This window comes from Carex rostrata, chromosome 32 (genome assembly GCF_964058835.1).
Source record: "Carex rostrata chromosome 32, lpCarRost1.2, whole genome shotgun sequence".
Classification (NCBI taxonomy): Eukaryota; Viridiplantae; Streptophyta; class Magnoliopsida; order Poales; family Cyperaceae; genus Carex; species Carex rostrata.
Genome location: NC_135949.1, coordinates 2,081,045 through 2,097,572, shown reverse-complemented (window position 1 = coordinate 2,097,572; position 16,528 = coordinate 2,081,045). Strand labels below are relative to the sequence as shown.

At 34.6% G+C, this 16,528-nt stretch overlaps 1 protein-coding gene across 1 annotated transcript; it reads right to left on the bottom strand.

The window, feature by feature from the left end:
- Positions 1-9,258: 9,258 nt before the first annotated feature.
- On the bottom strand, positions 9,259-12,364 carry LOC144547939 (uncharacterized). The gene has a single exon (XM_078296624.1). The coding sequence runs from the start codon at positions 12,276-12,278 to the stop codon at positions 9,393-9,395; it is 2,886 nt and encodes a 961-aa protein (XP_078152750.1). The 5' UTR covers positions 12,279-12,364; the 3' UTR covers positions 9,259-9,392.
- Between the last annotated feature and the right edge of the window lie 4,164 nt (positions 12,365-16,528).

Here is a 16,528-nt window from a genome sequence, read left to right as displayed (position 1 = left end):
CTAGAATAATCCACTTGAATCATAGCCGGCTATATATATCTTTAATACTCTAGAATTAATTAATGGGCTTTGGGCCTTCTGGATCTCTCCAAATATTAATTGGGCTTTGGGCTTCGGTGTTGTTATCTTCAACACTCCCCCTCAACACCGACTTGAATCTCTTTAAATTTAAATTTGCTGATCGATTTTCTGTATCGTCTATTCCCTCCCCCTTGATTTAAAATTCCGTGTGGCTCCTTCACATAAATTTCTTTATCAGGGTAGTTATTTTGAAATTCCGATTTAACGTATCGCCACTTTTTTAGCCTTCTCATCGGAGCATATGTCTTCCAATAGTTGATGCCGGATTCTTGTTTGAAGCCTTTTGTCATCACCCTTGCTTTGTAGTTTTTGACTTCACCGCCAGGATTTAACCTTGTCTTGTAGATATATTTATCGCTAATGACTTCACGATATTTTGGTTGATCTACAAGCTTCTGAGTGTTGTTCTTCTCAATCATGTAGTTTTTGTCCTTCCTGGCCTTCTTCAAATTTTCATGCTTTGCGGCCTCTTCAAAGTTTTGAGGTTCAACAAATGAAAAATTAGATGACTCGTAAATTTCGGATAAAGATCTTACTTGCTTGGGGGATGACTTTGATATTGTAGACCCTTCTTTAGCTCTTCGAGTATCACTTGGTTTTGACCCTTCATTTCTTAGCGCCATATGAGGAGCGTAGCTTATGCGGAGTGGGAAGCTTCTAGACTTCTCCATTTTTATTCTTGCTATTATTTGATTTTTATTTCTTCGGTCGAAAATTTTGCAGCCTCCATCTTCAAAATGAACTGCATATCCATTCTTCACTAATTGCCCCACGCTTAGTAGATTTTGTTTTAGGTCCGGAACCAACAATACATCTCGGATAAATTTCAGACCCATCTTGGTTTGCACGGCAATACTTCCTTTTCCTTTTGCTTGAACAATTGAGCCGTTTCCCATACGTACCTTTGTCTCATATGAAGCATCGATGTCGTGAAATAATTCACGATTTCCGGTCATGTGATTTGTGCAACCACTGTCGAGAAACCAGATATCGCCTTTCTCTTCATTGGCTGAGTGGCACGCATAGAAAATGCTTTCATGACTCTCATTTTCTTCTATGAAGTTTGCTCGGTCGTTAACTCTTGTTCTGCACATTCGTGCTATGTGGCCGATCTTCTTGCATTTGTTGCATCTCTTTGTCGACCAACATTCAGATGTACTATGGCTCGACCTTTTGTGTATATCGCACCATAAATTTGAATAACTCGAACCTGGTGCTTTCTCCTTTTGCGCCGACTGCTTTTCTGCATCTTGTCGCGGACCGCCGCATTGTTGATTATTTTGTTGACTCGTGGGGTTATATCGAGGTCTGAAGCTCAGCTTGGAGTGGAATGCGTCTTCCACCAAGTTTCCTTCTCGTTGGAGCTTTCTTTCTTCATGTGACTCCAAGGAGCTCATTAGTTGTTGAATCGAAAGCGTCGATATATCTTTTGATTCTTCAATTGCTGTAACGATGTAGTCATACTTGTCAGTGAGGCTAATTAAAATTTTCTCGACTACCTTCTGATCGGAGATGTCTTCTCCATACGTCCGCATCTGGTTCACAACTTCGACGACTCGCGAGAAGTATTCCTTAATCTTCTCCGACTCCTTCATTTGAAGGTTTTGAAATTGTCTTCTTAGCGTCTGTAGCTTCACTGCTTTCACCTTCTCGGAGCCTTCAAACTCCTCCTTCAAAGTCTCCCATGCTTTCTTGGATGTAGTTGCTCCACTAATTCGTGGAAATAGGCTTTCGACAATACCTTGTTGAATTAGAAACAAGGCCTTGGCATCCTTCATTTGTTGTTGTTGTTGCACCGGCGTCAATGCTCCTGTTGGCGCCGTAAAACCTTGTTCGACAGCATCCCACAATCCCTGCGAGAGTAGCAGCGTCCGCATCTTGATCTTCCACATGGCATAATTTTCTCCCGTAAATATGGGAACCATCGACTGCGCCATAGTTACGTCAATACCTGAAGACATCGTCTTGAGATGCTTCTTATGTTACACGAACGCCCTTGTCTACTTCGCTAACTCGAACCTGAAGCTCTGATACCAAATGTTGGAAATTATAATCGGATTGTGGAAAGTATTGGAAGAGAGGAGTTTATAATATAATTTCTATTATTACTCAAGAGTACAAAGCCTTTGATATATTTCTTACACTCACGCCTCACTCTATTTAATCTCTGATTCTCTTTGGTTCTCTATTTCTATCTATTTTTTCATTCACTCATATATACTACGCTATAGGCCCTAACATATATTTATACTATCCTAAAGTCGGTGGTACATCTTTCTAGATACTTCATACTTATTCTACCGACATATATTTCCAGAGAGTACATGATACTCGTATGATAAATTACAAGAGTATTGAATTTTCTAGAATAATCCACTTGAATCATAGCCGGCTATATATATCTTTAATACTCTAGAATTAATTAATGGGCTTTGGGCCTTCTGGATCTCTCCAAATATTAATTGGGCTTTGGGCTTCGGTGTTGTTATCTTCAACAATACGTCAGCTCATGAAGATAGTCATCCAACTTTGACTGGACGTGAACTTTCTACTTACAAAATATCCAGTGCAATTATGTACTGTGAATTTTTAAGTTTCTCTGGCCTATTGAACATGATTTTTTTGGTTGGTACTTCTTCAATATGGAATCTGCTTTTAGCTCATACCTATTTGGATTGTTTCTTTGATAGATCAAATTTTGTTTTGCCAAAGCCTAATCGATCTACATCAATTGATGCCAAACAAATATTCTCTTTTCTGGTACAAAGTGCAATTGCAAATTTGGGGTCACTTTCCAGCCAAGAAGGTTCACACAGAATTTTGAATTGTGGAAATATTGTGGAATTAATTGGTGAACGACAATGATTTGGATCAAGTCGTCCCCTGTAATTTTCTTTTTCTATTTGTTTGCGGTTGTTATTGATTGCGTCGTTTATAGGGGTAGAAGATAATGGTCGAAGTGGTGGAACCTGGTGGGCTCCACTTGTCGTCTCTGGTGGGCTCCACTTGTGGGCTATCTCTGGTGGGCTAATCATGTAATAAATCTTTGAATAGTTAATAATGGTCTATCTCTGGTGGGCTCCACTTGTCGTCTCTAGCTCTGGTGGTCGAAGTGGTGGAACCCAGTGAATAGGAAAGGTTTTGAATTAGTCAAACATGAACCGTTAAAAGACTTCCACGGCAGTCAATGGTCAACAAAATATTTTATTTGATAATATAAAGACAGAAATTATTGTGCAACCTTGTTGCAACAAAATATTTAATAAACCAGTTGCATAAATCTGAATATGTAAGTGTCTATTTTAATATACAAATATATATGATTTTTCTGAATAATCATAAATAAATTTAAGTAAAAGACTCTATTAAATAAATAAAACTATAAACTAGCAAAATTTTGATTACTAGTGATTGGCATACACAATTTTATCATTAATATAAGTATAATTAGAAAAATATAAACATATTTAAAGTGCAGCTAAGAAATAGATAGATAACTGGTACAGTTATCGCTAAAGTCACAAGATTTGCGAATTAAATTCGAATAATTTGTTTTTTCTTTCTGTGATGACGAACTGAACGCCGAATTATTCGGTTGATCGAATTTTGACTGAATTAAGCCTGAATAATTCTCAAATTTTACGCATTTTTTTTCCGAATTTTACGAATTATTCGTGAATTTTTCCCGAATTTTTTCCAGAACAATTTTTTTTTTTTGCTCTTTTGCATGATTGAATAATCTTTGATCCGGATAATCCCAAATCATTCCCTAATTATACCCAAATTATTCTTGAATTACGAATTTTTAACCTCGCCGAACTGAACTCGAATAATTCATTTGTCACTATGGTTATCATTCCTATTTAGTTTCATTCTCTTAGTTTTACTTTTTACATTGTTAAGTAATTTCAATATTAAACGCACGCCTCCGTTGGGAACAAAATAATGTATCAAATGATGACAGAGGCCATATAAGTTATTGACAAAATAATGTACGAAAACGGATTATCACTATTTTTCAGCCTCTTTATCTCCACCCCCAATGCCCTCTCAGCTCACTTATTCTTCATACTCTTATTTAGGCTTCTGTATTAATTTTGGGCTGGTTTTTTTATTTAGGTGGGTTCATTAATCTGTTCTTAAGGTTTTTTAAGATTTCTGATAAAATATTTAAAACCTAATAAAGTTATAAGGTTTATTAAGAGATACTCAAATAATATATTAGTAATGACTGGGAAATAAACTCTGAGAAAATCTGGGAAGATATAGAATTAATAATTCAGATAAAAAATAATACGAAATAAGAAAATATTTACGATTAACATAGCCGTTGTTAATTAAAATGGCCAATCAATTGAATTTGTGCGACCTCTTGTTCGAATACTTTATATCAAGGTCACACAATATGCATTAAGATGTGTGCGCTTAGCATTAAAGTCTATGGAAGTCTGCTAAAACTTTCGTGCACACAAATTTTAATATTAATCAGACAGTGTTGAAACTAATTGGATCCAAAAATATATCCGAGCACAGTAACAAGGTTCGCAAATTATTCGCGAATAATTCGCAAATAATTAGGATTTGAGTACTCTGCAAATCAATCTGCGATTAAAATGTTAATTTGCAAATTAAATGAATTATTCGCGAATTTAATGAATTTTACGTTTTATTCACGTTAAATTGGCAAAAAAATGGTCGCGCCTTTAGCTTGAAATTTGGAGAAATTTTGAATTCCTTTGCTTTTCGCGTTTTTCTAAGAGTCTAGGTCTTTAGGGCTACTAGACCACATGAAGTCCAAACCTTTTGCATTCTATTGGAATCCTCTCCAATTTGAAAAGAGTTCATTGTATGCTTAGTGAAGATCTCAACGGTTGGATCTAAAATTAATGGTGTAAATCTTTTTAAAACTATTCAATCAAATCTGAAAAATAGAAGGATAAAGTGTAAAATATTTCTTACTATGCAGAGCTAGTGAGTTTTAAAGTGTAGACTAGATCTTCTGTGTTCGTTTTTGTATATAAAATTTCCTCCGTCTATACTCTGATTCAAAGGGGACGCATTTCGCTGCCCTAGTTCCGGTTTCCTTCATTCCGATATTTCTTTGTGGAGCATATTTTCCTTCCCCTTCTCTCCCTTTCCTTTCTTTCCCTCCAACTGGAGCAGTCTAATAGAGCAAACTACAGTGCTCTGATGTACCCAAATTTATTTTTATTAGAATGTTTATTTAAAAAAAAAAAAACAATTTGGATTAATCGTGTAGACTCCTTTTCACAGCCTAAAATGATTAATTTAACAAAAAAAAATTATCCAAGAAGATAAAACATTTTTTTTCATAATTGCATCTTTGTTTTTTATTTGATGTTAGTCAAGTGTCATTCCTACGACCCCTCATAGTTGGATTGCCATTCCACACTGATTGAAGCTGTTTTTCCATTTAGAAGATTACACAACTGGAGAGAATCAGTAAAAAATTACATTCTGATATGCCACTTGTTTGGAAGGGTGAAAGTACCTCTGTTCGGATAAGTGAAACAGAGTTGTTAGCATGCTTAAAATTAGAAGATTTTTTTGTCTATAAAAAATATTAAAAAACAAGAAACAGAACCAGAGCAAGCACACGAGAACCAGGCGGCACAAGCCAAACCAGAGACAGGAAGAAAAAGGGAACAAGGCAAAAACACACGTAACAAGCACCAACCCGGCAAGGGTGAACCAAGAGGTACCGCTGGTACCGTAAAATTGGTGGCAACATCACAAAATAAATTTCGAGGGTCTTCGGTGAAAAATAGACACAAAATAAAATAATATATATCTAAAACATTTCAATTATTCTAATTGGTTAAATAAAATAAATTCCCAATCTGCTACATTATATAGCGGTTTGGGCTATTGGCAATTAAATTTCCAAGATATTCAGTGAAAAATAAGCACAAAATAAAATAAAATATATGTAATTGGACTTCTTTGTAATAAAAATTAATTTATGGATATCGGTGATTAAACTTTCAGGGTCGTCGGTAAAAACTAACCATAAAATAAAATAATATATATCTAAAACATTTCAATTATTCTAGTTAATTAAAAAAAAATTCCCAATCTGCTACATTAAATAGCAGTTTGGGATTTTTTTTTTTTTTTTGAAAAAAATCCCAAACCACTATATAATATTTTGTTGGAATTTTTCGGAAATAAAAGAAAAAACAGAACACAATAATTGATTTTTCTCACAACTTCCTTAATTCATCAACAGATACAGATACGGTATTTAAGATGGTGCATATCCCTAATTGTAACCAACCCACTAACCCCAATAAAATGCTGCTATAGCTAGCCTATAACCAACCCACTACAATTATAACCAACCCACTACATGACAAAACTAAATATAGAAACTACCCTTTCTAAACTCCCTGCACACGTCTAAACAGAGAACATGCTGCCTAAATTTAACCACCCAGTTTATAATTAATCTTTAACAAAAATAAATCTACAACTAAACCGCATCTTCTAGAAACTGCATCTCTTATGCACTTCGCTGCTAACTTGGATTATTTTCAACAATAACAGTATTCCAATCCGCTATAGAATATAGCGGTTTGAGTATTTTTATGAAAGTTTAAAAACTTGGTTAAAAGTGGTAAAATATATTTAAAGTCGGTTATTAATAAAAATCGCTGTCCTTTAATTGTGTTCCTGCTATTATTTCTTCCTCTAATATAAGCGGAAATATCCCACAAATCCACGCTTGCATATGCATTTGAAAGTGTTATATAACCTGATACATCATCTCTGGAGAAAAATCCTTCTCTAATTTCACCACCACATCACATCACATGAAGACTTATACAAGTAGACTGGACGTGAACCTTCTACTTACAAAATATCTAGAGCAATTTTCCACAAGATTTATTTCGACCATACAAATTGTAAGAAGACTTTCTATGGTCCTTCAATTCTATGGTACTAGTCTTTTACTCAAAAAAATAAAATAAAATAAAAAACCTACGGTACTAAACATGTCTATGCTACTTCATGAGAAATTGTACTTGTATTTCAAATGATATACGGGCATAAATAATTTGCAACTTTATAGTTTTGATGTGTTGACTATGCCTTACATTAATGAATCAAATAAGAAAGCAATGTTTTCACGATAATTTAATAAATCCAGCTATACATACAAATAAATTGTACTCAAATTTCTCAAATCCATGTAGAATCTAATTAGAAAAGCCATGACTCCCACGGCAATTTATTGAATTTGGCAGATCAAATTTCTTCCACAAATTTGTAATAATGTTGTTGATAAGAGACAACTGTCATTTTAACCAAAGACTTGAATTGCTGAATTTTCCATAGTCAAACCTTATGTTAATTATTAGACAGCCTCATAATTATTTATTTAAGTAATGAATTGACTGATGACAACTACAGATGAAAGCTACACGTTCTTGATTACGTGAGGCACATATATAATAGACATGGTACATGGACCAGAAAGTGTTTTGGCACAGGAGCACTTTACCAGAGAATGTAACGACTGAATCTCATAGTAAATGGCATAGGAGACATTTACTTGTAAATTAGAAAACCATCAACATTCCTCCAAATTAATTAGTAAATAATAAATATCATAGTACATGAAATTCCTCACAATTTGTTTAAAAAAAAAAGATTTGTAAAGTAGTGGCAATCCACACGTATTGTTTTTAAAAAAAAGAAGAAGAAGAGATAATTAAATAGTTAAATACAAACTGTTTTCTAAACAAACTAACAAGGACCGTAAAAAAGCCCCCCAAAACAGCATAATCCCTGACACAACAAATCCAGTGTACTGGACTTACCAGTCCTGTGGTTCAAACAGAGTCAACAGACGTGCTTGGCATACTTGTATTACATACCTGTCGCTGTCGTCTATGAATTAATCATCTATAACCTAACAGTACGTCAGGACCAGCTGGAGCCTGGAGGCATGGATTAGGTTTGGATTCAAAGTGTCATGGAAATACGAAGCCTTCATTTCATGAAAGACTTCATTCGGAGTGCCATTTGACTGTGGAGAGTAACACGTTTGGAGCTACATATTAATATGTGGGTTTCATACAGAATATATATATATATGATGCCATCACTATTTCGGAACTATGGAAGACTAATGACTTTGAGGAATATTGTCGTGTCATGACTTTTTTTTTTTTTTGAAAAAAATCCCAAACCGCTATATAATATAACGGTATTCCAATCCGCTATATAATATAGCGGTTTGGGTATTTTTATAAAAAGTTTAAAAACTTAGTTAAAAGTGGTGAAATATATTTAAAGTTGGTCACTAATAAAAATCAGTCGTTTTGTTCCTGCTTTTATTCCTTCATCTAATATATATAAGCGGAAATATCCCACAAATTCATGCTTGCATATGCATTTGAAAGTGTTATATATAATCTGATACATCATCTCCGGAGAAAAATCCTTCACCAATTTGACCACCACCTCCATTCATCAATGGGGACTGGATCGAATGTTTCTCGGTTTTCTATTTGGCCATTTCAAATAGTGTGGTAGCATTATTTATTATCTTGGATTTTTCATTTTAGGAGAAGGATTTGTGATTGTTAATTTGGGTAATTATTAACTAATAGGTATCCCATAGTGGCTGTTTGAAATGGTGGAAAATGAGGGAAGGAGTATTTTTGGGTTTTTCTTTCCTTGGGTTGTTTGACATTCAAAATTTTCAAGATAAAATAATTGGGCTTTTGTAGAGCCCAGTATACCAGTTGACAATGCTTGGTTTGTTGCAACTTAAATGATCTTGTTTTATATTTCAGGCAACAATCCAGGTTCCATTTTTTCCTCCTGCCGTTTTCTTAGAAAGAAAACTCCAAATCTTTTATTACTCCTCGTGATGCTACGATACTATCATATTGCATATTGATCCGTACTATGAATTTATTTTTCTAACTTTTTTTTATAATGCTGACTATTGATCTTTTATTACTCCTCGTGATCCGTACTTCACTTTTTTATAATTCCATTTTTATAATTTTTTTTTTAATCGAGCACCTTGTACGCATACATAAATATCCGATCAAATCAAGAAACATGAAAATCAAACAAAAAGCCAACACAAACAAGCAATCAAGCATAAGAAAATAAAAGAGACACACAAGATTTTACGTGGAAACCCTTTCGGGAAAAAACCACGGGAGCACATGGCACAAATTCACTAGATCAATGGAGTGTTTACAAATACAAGGAGATAATCAAACCATTAACACTCACTCTAACACTCTCTAACAAAATGACTTAATGGTTTAATGGTCCGAAACCCATTTGAGTTTTGGCTTCAACATCAACACATACAACCTGTCAAACACAATATCAACCATTTGAAAATAAGTATACCTCCACTTTACTTTGAATAGTAGGATGAAAAACACCAGCAAAAATCCTGCCACAAAACCAAACTCCATGAACAAATACAACCACTTGTCTCTATCACCAGCTTTTTTTAAATTGGAATCATTGTGACCATCACTCTGCGGAAGTATCTGACTACTACCACAACTCGTCTTTAGTGGGGGTCCACATAGGTATGGATTACCACTGTAGATTGATGGGTCATCAAGTGCTTGCAACTGATGCCCAGTTGGAATGCTCCCAGATAGATTATTGTAAGAAAAATTGAGCACTTCCAAAGAGTACAAGGCAGACATGCTTTGTGGGATAGTCCCTGATAGGTTATTCATGTGAAAGTCGAGTGACTCTAGAGATGTCATGTTTCCGATTTCAAGCGGAATGTTTCCTATTAAGTGATTGTTCGAAAAGTTTAGATTCAATAAACCAGCAAGAACGACTATCTCACGAGGTATCTCACCGATTAGATTATTGTTTGACAAATCCATACTCTTCCATAATAGAACACCTCTACCATCATACTCAAGTTTCAATCCTTTGGTCATTGCAATTAAACTCTCGCCATTATAATATCCATATAACGACAAGGATGGATCATTCATCGAAGTAAAATTATTGAAACCTCTAGGTAGTTGTCCCGAAAGGTAGTTATTTGCAAGATCTAAGACTTGTAAATTATTGAGTTGTGTCAACTCGGATGGGATATTACCTGAAAAAAAGTTGGAACGCAATATTAGGAATGCCATATCGGGAAAGCATTCTCCTACCCAATCTGGTATAATACCGTGAAAATTATTTTCTCCAAGATCAAGCAATTGTAATCCTTTGCAGAATTGCAAATCAAATGGAAACTCTCCAGTTAGACTGTTGTTTTCAAGTTGAACCGCTTGTAGTTCGACTGAACAACTCAAAGAGCTGGGCACAACTCCAGAGAGCCTATTATTAGCAAGTTTTACTGCTTCACTCATGTTTGACCAACAAGGAGGAAGATGCCCTGATAAACTATTACTTGAAAGATCAAGAATATACAAACTAAATAATCCACAAGGAAACAATTCTACAACTTCAGCAGTGTTATTGTTCGAAACAATCAATTTATTCTTATATGGTGACTTAAAGTGTTTACGCAATTGTCCTGACAAGGAGTTATTGGAAAGATCCAGATACGTCAAACTTGTAGGAAGAAATGGTATTTTACCCACAAGCCGATTATTACCCAAATCCATATAATCTAGTTTGGTCATGTGCACCAAGCTGACTGGTAAGTTTCCTCTAAGTATGTTAGTAGACAACGAAAGGTATCTAAGTGAAGATAACCTCCAAACCCAATCGGGCATACAGTCATCAATTCCAGTGTCTGTCAGATCTAGATCCTCAATTTGTACTTGTCTCCGGATCCAAGAGGGAAATTTTGGCCCTAGTTTAGTTGACTTCAACATGATTGTATTCAATTGAAAAGAGGGGGTCCATTCACTACCAAACAAAATAGTTATGTTGGTATGTGCGAGGACTAAATACTTGAGTTTTGACAAACCAGTTAGGTGAGTTTCTGATAGTAATCCCGTGAGGGAGTTATAACTAAGATCAAGCTGAACAAGATTTGTTAAATTTCCAATATCAATTGGTATTGTTCCATTTAGGTTATTACCACTAAGACCAAGCTGAACAAGATTTGTTAAATTTCCAATATCAGTTGGTATTGTTCCATTTAGGTTATTCATGCTAAGATCAAGCTGAACAAGATTTGTTAAATTTCCAATTTTAGTTGGTATTGTTCCATTTAGGTTATTACCTCTAAGATCAAGCTGAACAAGATTTGTTAAATTTCCAATATTAGTTGGTATTGTACCATTTAGGTTATTACCGCTAAGATCAAGCTGAACAAGATTTGTCAGATTTCCCAGTGTAGCAGGATATGGCCCCACCAGGTTACAGAATTCGAGAATTAGAACATTTAAACTGTGTAAACTGCCCATCCAATTGGGTATGGTGGTACTGAAGTTTTGATCAGAAAGATGAAGCACTCTGAGAGAGGTGAAGTTCACTAAAGTGAGTGTATTGGGAATTTGGGTTAGATTGTTATCGGACAAAACTAACACTTCAAGTGATGATAGTTTGTTCAAACTTTGCACCCAGTTATTTGAATCTTTGACATCAACTCCCGACATGTCTATATACTTTAGAGACCTCATATTAGATAACCACCATGTATCGGCACTCAATATAAAATCAGAAAAATAAAAGTATTGCCTAGGATAAACGTACAAATCAGAAAAATAATATTCTTGCCTAAGATCAAAGTACAACAACTTAGAAAGGTTCCCAAGCTGAGGATGTATCATTCCTGATAAACCCGTGTTAGACAAATTGAGACTCTTTAAGTTTCTAAATCTGCTAATAAATTCTGGAAATTTATTCCCACTAAAATTATTGAAGCTGAGATCTAAGTGCTTCAAATCACTAAGAAATAACAAAGATAGGCCGATCTTCCCGGTCAAGCCAGGGTGGTATTTCCAATAATCGAAGGTACCTTCGTAATAGATCGGTTCAATGTTGGTATTTCGAAGGTTAAGCTTGACAACACGACTTGTTCGATTGTTGCATCGAATCCCTGCCCAGCTGCAACATTTTTCACCTCTCCATGAAGCCAGACGACTACTCTTATCATTGACACCAGCTTTGAATTCAAGCAGGGCATCTCTCTCATGCTCAATACAGCAATTTGCCAAGAAGGCTTGAATGAGTAAGAGGAGGACGAGGAAATTGGGTGAGAAATAATACATCTTGAATTAATGTGAGAAGCTCTCAATGGTTCACCAAAATATTCCAGTTGCAATACTTATACAAGTAGATATTGTTGGTATGATACGTCAGCTCATGAAGATAGTCATAATAAATTGTACTCAAATTTCTCAATTCCATGTAGAATTTAATTAGAAAAGCCGTAACTTCCACGGCAATTTATTGAATTTGGCAGATCAAATTTCTTCCACAAATTTGTAATAATGTTGTTGATAAGAGACGACTGTCATTTTAACCAAAGACTTGAATTGCTGAATTTTCCATAGTGAAACCTTATGTTAATTATTGGACAGCCACATAATTTATTTATTTAAGTAATGAATTGATTGATGACAACTACAGATGAAAGCTAAACGTTCTTGATTACATGAGGCATAGATATAATCATGGTTCAAAAAATCGGCCGATTCCGAGTCAACTCGGCTGAGTCGACTCGGAATCGAACAGGACCGGGCCGAGTTTTACCCGAGTCTTGCGCCTATACGAGTTTCTCAGCAAAAATCGGATAAACAGTGCGTGACTCAGCCGATTCATCCGATTTTCTGGCCTAGTCAAGCCGAGTCAGACCGAGTCAAGCGAGTCTTGACCGATTCCAGACCGATTCAGGACGATTCTCCTCCAGACGAGTAGATTTTGCCTTTTCTTTATGTGAAATTGGGTTTATCGGAAGAGGAGTTTTTGATTTGGGAAGAAAGAACGATGGGTTCTGTGTAGGGGTGTCAATGACACCCGTTTACCCGTTTACCCTACCCGTATCGTATTCGATAAGACGGGTATGGGTAAGGTTTTTTTTTCGTTAGTTTATTGGGTATGGGTATGGGTAAAGATTTTTTTTCGTTAGATAAACGGGTATGGATACGGGTAAATGTTATTTCGTACCCGTTGGGGTAATGGGTAATTATATGAAATATATTATATATAAATATATCAATATATTATATCCAATTTATTTATTTTTTTCTTTTTTTTCATATTGTTGTATGCATGTATCAATACTAGAGACATATATATCAACGAATTCATTTCCTTGTTTTCTTCCTTATTCATCGTTATTGTCTTTTTCTCAATTCTACAAATGAAAATATTCCATGTTTCAAAGAAAATATATCCTCACCTTATTTTCTGGCAATAATGTATTGTTTGGTCCAAATAAGTAATCCATTAATGTCAGTTTAGGTGTTAGCGTCTGAATTTTGCATCACATGTCAGCTTTCTCAAGATTATACGATGAATATATATATTTAATAATTGAATGAGATGTAATGAAATGTTAGAAGAAAAAATGTAACAAGTGATAAAATTGACCCTATGCTGTCCAAACTATTATATTAGTATTTTCGTTATTCGCCCACTACCGTTTCGTTACCCGTTAATCATAACGGGTATGGGTAGGGTAGGGTAAGACAAATTTTTAACGGTTATGGGTAAGGTCAATTCTTAGTGGGTATGGGTATGAAAATGGTTCCACCCTCCCCGTATAGTACCCATTGACACCCCTAGTTCTGTGGAGGAAGAAAGGCTAACGTAGACATTTTAAATAAACTTGGTGTACCAAGTCTATTAAATATAGAAATCTAAAAAACATTGGTCCATAATGAACTAGGAGCAACCAGAAAACTCTGATAGGGAGATGGGCCGCATGTAAGGTTTAATGACATATAAAAGACTGCCTCCACTTTTCTTTCTTCTCTCCATTTCGTTCCTATTCGACCCATCCATTTTTACATTTTTTTTTGCATTTTTGCACTTGCTTTCGAATTGTTTTTCTATGTTTTCTGTCTCTCTTTTTTATTCTTTTTTCATCCTTTATTTTTCTTTTTATATTTATTTATTTTAGGAATCAAAAATATTTTATTTATTTATTTCTTCTATTATTTTAAGTCAAAACAAGTTTTTGCTGAAAAAATTCAAGTTACCGATCCAATTCTTCCGATTCCGGCCGATTCATCCGATTCCTATTCTACAGTCAAAATTCCGATTCTGATTCCGATTCCGAGTTTTAGAACCATGGATATAATAGTCATATGGACCGGAAAGTATTCTAGCACAGGAGCACTTGACCATAAAATGTAACTACTGAATCTAATAGTAAATGGCATAGGAGACATTTACTTGTAAATTAGAAAACCATCAACATTCCTCAAAATTAATTTGTAAGTAATAAATCTCATAGTACATGCAATTCCTCACAATTTGTTAAAAAAAAACAAATTAGAAATAATACTGGAATTTCTTTTTGTGTAATTTCTTTAGATAGAACAAGTGATTTTCTACATTTTGGCTGTGAATTTACGAGTTATTGAGGCTATGGTACTATGCATATCACGGATTGCTCTATGCTATGGCTGAGAGTATTCAACAATAATTGTTTGCAATCACAGTATTAGAAATTCCAATAAATGGAAACTCAAGTGCTGAGATTCTACTGTTTTTCTTAGAGACTGTTTTGACTGATGCAATGTATCAGTATGCATGAGTTCCATTACTCTTCACTTGATCTAAAAATTCTAGACCATTTGAGATTAGTTATTTTGTTGGAATTACAGTATGTTATTTTTTTTTTTTTTTGGCTGGTATAATTGAAGTAAACCAACTTTTCTCCATTGCAGGAACTATAATTTAATGAAGATGAAAAACTTAGGAAAAGTACCAGTAAATCACCTGTACTGGTTAATGCCTGGAGATAGAGAAAGAGAGGCGCAAGATCCTTCACAGATGTGGGCCCTTCTGGTACTATATAAATTACTTTATTAGTTGAATTGGTCCAATATATGAATTGAATAAAGGGTATATTTGGTATTTTGATATTATCCATGGTGTACTGTACTTGTAGGAATTGTCTTCGTTTTGTTAATTTGCAACTAAAAATTAGCTTTTTTTAAAGAAAAATCAAAGTAGGGCTAAATCAAAGAAAGATGACCGAATTGCCCCTGATAATACTTCTTTTTGGGAAATCGAATAAATAAGTTTATTGTAGTTCATTGCAATTTTGACCATATTTTTGTTTTTCAATTGTTTACTGCATCATTACTCATGCACACAACCTGTTCGATGAAATGTCTAAGTAAAAACTTTTCAGAAATTTACTACATCATTTACACCTCTACTTTTACCAAAGAAAAGAGGATCAATCATTGCATTGCATAATGTATTAACTACAAAAATACTCAATTTGGCATCTGATTATGTTTAAAACTGACAGGATGATTATAAGGTTCTGCCTTGCTACAGCAAGCTCTGACCCAGTTTTGGCTCTAGGTTAGTTTATTTGTTTGTCAGGCACTATTGATAATTAATTGATTGGTAAAGTAAAATGAAAAGTAGCACACTGGCACCAGTTGAAGGTTTCAAGGGCAGCTGGTAACAACTGGATTACTACTAGCATATGGATGATGAATATGGTAAATTGAAGATGTCATGCATGAGTTAATCGGTACACTTGTGCATCTAAGAAGTCAGTCAATTGAAGGAAAAGGGTACATTGATCAAGTATTTGTCAAAATCAGTGTGTAATTTAGCATTGCTCTTTTCATTTATCGAATGCTCTTAAATTTAATGTGGGAAATACTGGATGATTATCAGTTGTGGCTTTTTGTGGGAAAGCAAGATGTGCGGGGGTTTATGGAGGAAGAGAGATGATTCTTGCATCAGCCTTGTATAAAACTAACCAAACTGTCCTTGTCACTAAGCCCAACTGGCGACTCAAACAGGCGCAGGGGCATCAAGGGGACTGGAAGAGAGATGACCTGAATTTGGAAATATGAAATTGGAGTCAGATATTGGATTCATAATGTTTTAGATTTGAGTTATCATGTTTTAGATTTGCTTCATGTTTTAGATTTTGGAAGAGAAACTGTAATTCTGATATCTTTCTGAATGTACAGAGAAGATTATTTGAAAGGATTCTTTGTATTAATTTCCTTGTTTAGTTTTGATTTGTTACTGGCGTTTGAAAGGATACTGTACTTGCATAGTTAATGAGAAATATAATTAATGTGGAATTCTGTTTAGTAATATTACAGTTACGAGTCTGAAAGTGTTTTTTTTTTTCGTTTTTTACTTTCACGGTTTTTACTTTTTAGATATAGAAACAAAACGAAGAAGTAAATTAATGGGGAAAAAGAATAGCAGCTTTCAATTTTTTTTCCCTAGTTATATCACAATTAGCAACTGGCTCCAAAAAATTAATTTGTGGGATAATTTCAGATGTAACACTCAAAAATGACAAAAT

Coding starts and splice junctions, on each gene's coding strand:
- LOC144547939 (XM_078296624.1), bottom strand. CDS start 12,278: ATGTATTATTTCTCACCCAATTTCCTCGTCCTCCTCTTACTCATTCAA.